The sequence below is a fragment of the Tachypleus tridentatus genome, chromosome 2 (genome assembly GCF_004210375.1).
Source record: "Tachypleus tridentatus isolate NWPU-2018 chromosome 2, ASM421037v1, whole genome shotgun sequence".
Lineage (NCBI taxonomy): Eukaryota > Metazoa > Arthropoda > Merostomata > Xiphosura > Limulidae > Tachypleus > Tachypleus tridentatus.
Window position 1 is genome coordinate 4,893,420 of NC_134826.1, and position 7,600 is coordinate 4,901,019.

Sequence of the window (7,600 nt, forward strand, 5' to 3'; positions counted from 1 at the left end):
TTACACGTGATCATCCAACTTCACGCTTTTATTTACACGTGATCATGCTACTTCACGCTTGTATTTACACGTAATCATCCAACTTCACGCTTTTATTTACACGTGATCACGCTACTTCACGCTTTTATTTACACGTGATCACGCTACTTCACGCTTTTATTTACACGTGATCACGCTACTTCACGCTTTTATTTACACGTGATCACGCTACTTCACGCTTTTATTTACACGTGATCACGCTACTTCACGCTTTTATTTACACGTGATCATGCTACTTCACGCTTTTATTTACACGTGATCATCCAACTTCACGCTTTTATTTACACGTGATCATGCTACTTAGCGTTTTTATTTCTTTAATGTTTCTAACCCTCAATTATCGCATGAATACGTTTTAAATATCATTTTCCACAAAATTAAACATGTGTACAGTTGGAGGAATTATTTTTAAAACATACAGACTATTTACAAGTAAATTTTATCTTAAAATAGCAAACAAACAAAAACACAAAGAATAAAACATTAAAGGATAGTATTCTTGAGGTTGATACATTTTACTTGATGTGGCTACAGTATCAATTTACTTGCACAATTCATATTCTCTGAAAAAGAAGATATAATATGTGAAGATCTATTCTGGGCCCTGGCATGGCCAGGTGGATTAAGGCATTCAACTTGTAATCTGAGGGTAGCGGGTTCGAATCCCCGACGCACCAAATATGCTCGCCCTTTCAGCAGTGGGGGCATTATAATGTGACGGTCAATCCCACTATTCGTTGGTAAAAAGAGTAGACCAAGAGTTGGCAGTGGGTGGTGATGACTAGCTGCCTTTTCTTTAATCTTACACTGCTAAATTAAGGATGGTTAGTGCAGATAGCCCTCGTGTAGCTTTGTGTGAAATTCAAAAACCAAAACATCTATTCTGATTATAAAGAAAAAATTATTTATATTTTATATACATGTATAACGTTTAAAAACAAAATTCTGTGAAGTTACTTTCTGTCATTTTATCTTGTATGACTTATTGTTACTGTTTATTTCTTATAGTTTGGTCTCAGTAAATATGGAATTGAAGTCATTGGTTAAAAAGGTAAGATGGTGTTTGAAAGAATTATGTAAAAGTGTATAGTTTCTCATAAATGTGTTAGTGAAAAACATGTAGTTAGGTTACTTCTGAGGCACAATTTTATTATTAGTTTCTCTTGTCTTTCTTAAGAAGATTTTTGATTATATTAATTTAAAGTGCAATTGTTAAGTTATGTAAAATTAAAGTGACTTTGTGGTAAAACTGTGACTAACTGGGTTTCAATGAGCGTGACATATGGGAACCCCCCTCCATCTGGACCATTCTTCAAGTGTTTAAATCTCTGATTAACTGGGTTTCAATGAGTGTGACATATGGGAACCCCCCTCCATCTGGACCATTCTTCAAGTGTTTAAATCTCTGATTAACTGGGTTTCAATGAGTGTGACATATGGGAACCCCCCCTCCATCTGGACCATTCTTCAAGTTTTTAAATGCTTTACTTTGTGACATTCCTTTCTCACAGATAAAAAATTCCAATAATGTTATAAGTCAATGAGCAGTGTTCACATTATTTAATGTTGTGTGAAATAAATAATAATTGGTGTTCCGAGTTCTTCCTGCTTTTCATTTTCTGAAGTATTATGTTAGAATAGTTAATTGATTAATTAATTAGTAAATTACATTAATCACTTAACTTCAATTTTTAATTGTGCAAACACACATTTCGTTATATTCAATGTATTGAGCATTAAAGGGACATCTGCGAATAATAGGTTTTGTATTTATATATCTGTTTTATCTGAGGTCACATAACTTTAATACTGAAGATCGTTACTATAACCTTACAACTGTTTATTTCTGTTTTAGTCATGAATTCAAGTCTTTAGGATGATAATGCCATAATTTTATAAAGATCAGAAATCAGATGTGTTATCTTTCAAAATTCTGCCCATGAAAAGTTACAGCTGGTCAAAATATACATTGTTGAGAGAGTAAATGCATTAATTCCACATGTGTATGGAATATAATGAAATTTGGTGAAGTATTGTAATAAAACATAAAAGTAGAAAATGGCACACGGTCGTCCTATGTGCGTTACTATAAAAAAATACCTTGTTATTTGAACAAGCATTGTTTTCATTATATTATTTTTTATATTAGATTTGAAACATTCATAGTTAATCTAATGAAACATGATAGAGTTTGCTTGTGTTTTAAATAAGATCCTTACCAAGATCTATAGAGGTTAACTGTTCTTACTGTGACAGTCTCAGTATTTCAGAACCACACCCCTTCTGTTTTCAGTTACTAGCCTTGTCCAAACATTTATTCAAGCAACAAAACGAGATGTTAGAAACTTTTAAAGTGATTCACTCGGACCTGGGTACAGCTGGAACAAGTTTATCAAAAGATGGTACAGGAGAGAAAGTGAAGATTATTAGAAATTCCTTGAATGAAACTAAGACCTCAGGGTGAGGAAGAGGTAGTTCTGTTTATATAGAGTGATTGGGTTTGTCCTGTCTTTGTTTAGTTCTGTTTATATAGAGTGAATGGGTTTGTCCTGTCTTTGTTTAGTTCTGTTTATATAGAGTGAACAGGTTTGTCCTGTCTTTGTTTAGTTCTGTTTATATAGAGTGAACATTCTTCTTTATTTAAAATGTGTTTTTAGTTACACTTGCCTCTCTCACTTTATCCCATCAAATTGGTCTCTGCACATCTTGGCATCAACATGAACCTTGTATTTCTTGCTGGCCTTTGTATCACAGTAAATTACTCATAGCAAGTTAACCCTGCCTTAGTTTATGAAAAGAATCTTCCACAGTAACTCTTCCTAAAACTCACAATCATCTCTTTTATTTACCTATAAATGAACACTGAATGTTACGTTTCATTTTTTAACATCTAATGTAAGTGTAACAGTTTAACACAAGTTAGCTGTAGACTCAAACCAGGAAACCAAACCACTGGAAGCTAATTCAGGGTTGACTCTCTCCACCTATGGTAATGTCCCTCCTCCCATACTAAATCTTTCTGTTATTATTTATTATTTGTTTTAAAAAACACTCCACACACCTGAAACTGGGAAGAAAGAGAAACAGGGAGGTAAGAATGATTATAAATAAATATTTTTGGTAAATATTAACTTCCACAATGACTTCACTTACACTACAGTTAGGATACCATAGTAATAAGCCTCAGCATAGGAAAGAGGTGTGCAAAAATGAGATATAGTAAGAGCATTTCTGCACTACTTCTTAAAGCTTAAGACAACATGAACTTTAATATCTGGATGGTAAAGGCTTATCAATCCCTATTTTGAAAAATAAATTGACCCCAGTTTATTTAAGTGGTCAGTAGGGATGGGCAAAATTGCCTCAAACTTTACTCAGGATAGTCCAGGAGTGACAGGACAGTAGTCTAGTGGTGTTAGAATTACATACAGGGTTGTCTCATTGAAGACCCAATCTCAACTGATCTTGTTTTATCAGTCAACTGATCACTAGGGCAGTTTTGGACAAAAGCACATCAGACTCACTGTGGACTGGGATGCAAATGATGATAATGAAGGTGTCCCCCAAAACGTCGAAGCACAAAATCATTTTGAATAGATATTATTTCAAAATTACCTTTTCATTATTGTGTAAAATTGAAAACATACTCAAGCTAAAAAAGAACGGTTCAAACAAAAAAACACCCAACAAAAAACAAACATGTAAAGCATAAGTAAGAGGGAACTTGTATGGATCTGGGATAGAGGGTGTAGTGATGTAGGTGGGGAATGTTACATGATTTAACTTTGGCTACTAGTGTGGGGTATGAAGACTGGAACTAGTGAGGTAAGATTCATAGAGATATTTAGGTGAACAGAGAAGATAAACGTTCCTTGGGATAAATCTATAGTGTGAGTAAAAATGGGAGTTTCAGAGTTAAACGGTTAAGCAACGTGCTAGTGGTAAGTGCTGATGCTAAGAAATGGTCGTTTTAAAGAGTTAAACATGTTAATGCACTACTTTGAATTCTATGAAAACATTTTCTTTAATACAAAATTGTTTTACCACAAGTATGGCTGAAGATGTAGAAAAACACTGGCCTTCAAATAGAGGACTAGTTGAAGAAGATATTAATGAATGGTATACACATATCTTACCTAGAGAGGAAGCTAAACTCCAAAGGATAGAGAACAAATGGAGAAGACTGAGGATGAACCCTAACAAAGGAACGGAGGACAGGAGGCTACCACTTGACTTACTAAAGTAGGTCTGAAAATTAAATTCAAATGTACTTTTAAATTAAGGACCGTTAACTTGTATAATGTCTTATAATTTACAGTAAGATTTTGCTTAAATGTTAGTAGAAATTAACTTCATCTTTTGTAAATCAGAAAATTGAAACGTTATAAACCTGGAACATTCTGGCAACCATTACTTAAAGTATCAAAACTGTACCAAAGTAATGATCTAAGTGACATATCATTTCTGTTCTCTAACATGAATTGTACTATTTATCTGTAGAGAGATTAGTATTTGCTATAAACAAATAATAAAGTAAGAAAAATAGTTAGTACTGTTTATTTCATTTCTAGATCACACTTTGCTCAAATTCTTGCCAAGTCGAGCAGTCCTGTACTGGGAAAAACCTCCAGGATATCTTCATCATCATCTGAGAGTACCCTTTCTCTTGATAGCTTCAGTGATGAAGACGAGAAAGAAGTACAACCCGAGAAAGAGCTCCACAATCTACAGAATTTATATTTATCCATGCCATCTGCTTCCTGTTGTTGTTCTACTAACCTTCCTACTGCAGATAATCTCCACTCACTGTGCGGTACATTGAACATTGATTCAAAATCAATTAACCATGCAGACAGAGAACTTAGTAAAATTTGTTCCCATTATGAGAGCAAGTTCGGAAAGAAGACAAAAGATTTAAAAAAAAAGTCTACACCTATTAAGTCTTCAACCACTGCTAAAGTAATGGTGCAAGAGGTTGAGGACACAAGCCTACAATCTCTATTTGAAAGAAATCCAGAGCTACAACAGGAAGGGAAAACGTGCTTGATACTGGAAGTGTTGGAACCTTCCAGCAGTGAAAATGAGGAAAATTCCAAAATTAAGAAAACAACAAAAAATAGTGGAGGCTGTAGGATAGAGAAAAATTACAACAGAAACAGTTCCGTACAGTCAGACAAGGACTACAAGGTTTGGGCTTCTTCGAGACAGAAGCTCATGTCTTCACACCCAAAGTTTTCTTCAGGAGATATCTCCTTTTCTTTAAACAGCCGAGAAAAAAAACTGGGTCCAGATGAAAGTCGGGAAAATGTTTTAATGGACACTGTTCTACATTCTGGCAAATCTCAACACCACTATGACCCTTCAACACTTGAAAGAAATATGTTGAATGTTCACTTGTTTTCTGAAGACAAAACTAAATGCAGGTTATCGGTACAAGATGCAATGTTAAATGCACATCTATCCCAGGAAACTCAAGTCAAAACCATTGATGGTGGAAGCTCAGGATTTCATGAACCCGATCTGATTCGAGAAACCAAAGTGAAATCAATATCACTGTCAGCATCTAATCACAATTTGAATATGCCACAAAAACTAGGGAAGACAAGCTGGAAAGCACACAATCGAAGAAGTGAAGTGAAGTCTACTCCTTCAAACATTAATCAGTCTATCAATAAACAGCTCAGTACTATTGTTAAACCTAGTTCTAAAGTTACAATACCCTCAGAATATCAGGTTAATACAGCAAAGATGAAAGGGTTCCTGTCCAAACTTTCTCTCAAAGGTAAATGGGCATTGAAACACAAGTCTCAAACACCAAAGAAACTAGACGAAATCTCAGCAGATGAGTTTCAAGACATGTATTCAAGATCTGTTGGTGTAAGCGAAAGCAAAGATCATTTGATTGTTCCAGACTTTTCAACTGTTTCTAGTCAAGACCCTAGGATCATTAACTCTACAAAGGAAGAAACATTTTTTAAAAAATCATCTTGTGCACCATCACAAACATACATTACAGAAGACACCACCACTTGCAAGCAGTCCTTTCTAGAAGATCAGAACACTGAGGGGTGTGTGCACCATCTGCAGAAAGAAGTAATACATCTTCTCAACTTTTAAGATTAGAAGAGCTTCCATCAGTTCTACTCCCTCCAAGAAGAGAGCCTCCACCTGCTCCTCCAACTTTACAAAGAAGTGGGAGAGATGTTAAAGATGCAATCTGGAGCAGTGCTGAATCAGGCCCACTGCAAGAATCTCTGGAAGGAGCTTCGACCTGCAATACACCTCTGGTATCAATAGTTTTGCAAGGACAAAAACATTCCAAGGTATCCAACACTACCTCTTTCTCAGTACATATTAAAGACTGCCAAATTCAGCAACCCTTTATTGTCTCTTCCAAACCTAACTCTTTATCTCGGATTGACTCATCTCCTCATGCAGAAGATAACGAAAATTCTTCAGAGTTCCCGTTAACAAAACATTTTCTACATTAATAGAAGTGTTACTTACACCCGATTCCTCCACAGCTGGACGACAATCTCCTGCTCCGAGTGAGGTCTCCAAGACTGAAAGTGCCCTTTCACCACCCATTGATGTATCAAAAACAGAAATCACAAAACCCCATAATCTGGGCAAGATAGAAGAAACTGTCAAACGCGAAGCATCATGTTTGACTACTGGCTATGGAGGTAAAGACAGCTGCCACAGTAGACATTATACGCCTTCCAACGACAGATAATGGTGATGACAAAATCACCACTGGACATAAAAGTGACTCAGAAGTAAAGAGAAACTTTCCTGAACTAGAACACAGAAAGGTATATCATACAAGCTTGTGTATTTGATAGCCTGTATGTAATGTGTTATCTCTAATATCCTGCATTGTTATATTCAACTTATTTGTGGTATTACTTAACTGCTGTTAAAGTACAACTACTAACTGAGCTTAGTTATGTTAGCGTTTTATATTAAAATGATTAGATAAGGTCCACATTCCACGTATTCCAATTCAGTAAAATGAAAAGTTCGTTCTTTTTAAACATTAATTTATAGCATCAATATGTATTGCAATAACAATACTGTAGTGATAAAGTTCGATTATATGTTATAGGTTTAGTTTTCCAAATAACTTTTATCAGATAAAGACGTTCAATTGTACAAAAACGTGATGCTCTGTATCTCTTGTGGAAGGTTTTGTAACTTTTAATTCACAATGAATTTAAAAAACAAAATCTTTAAGCGTTAGTAACAGCTTTATAAAAAGTGAATACACCTTGCAAATAAAAGTAATTGAGTACAACATACTTTGAGATGCTGCAAGTATGCTTGTAACCAATTCAATGATTTCGTTTGTTAATTCTCAGTTGATAGGATGGGGTTAGAAAGACCTATGTTGATTTTTTTCAAGTCGATAATTAACTTGACTAGTGCTGCTTATATTTTCTGTGCCATAATCTCGATGGTTGAGCAGAGTGGGCGAGCTGTTCCACTTATCTTTCTTACAGTTGTAATTGGTTTTGGGTCATTCTGATGTTTATGGGTTACAAAACAAAAAGTATTCCAT

The 7,600-nt window shown here is 35.0% G+C and overlaps 1 protein-coding gene across 1 annotated transcript in view; it reads left to right on the forward strand.

Annotated features, from left to right (window-relative positions):
- The window catches only part of LOC143237096 (uncharacterized), a 49,675-nt gene extending 42,946 nt beyond the window's left edge, over positions 1 to 6,729 (forward strand). Inside the window, exons 10-13 of the mRNA XM_076475966.1 lie at positions 1,048 to 1,090; positions 2,333 to 2,499; positions 4,180 to 4,281; positions 4,611 to 6,729. Coding sequence (XP_076332081.1) covers positions 1,048 to 1,090; positions 2,333 to 2,499; positions 4,180 to 4,281; positions 4,611 to 6,156 — 1,858 coding nt within the window. The 3' untranslated portion in view covers positions 6,157 to 6,729. The remainder of the gene's footprint in view (positions 1 to 1,047; positions 1,091 to 2,332; positions 2,500 to 4,179; positions 4,282 to 4,610) is intronic.
- The last annotated feature ends 871 nt before the right edge of the window (positions 6,730 to 7,600 follow it).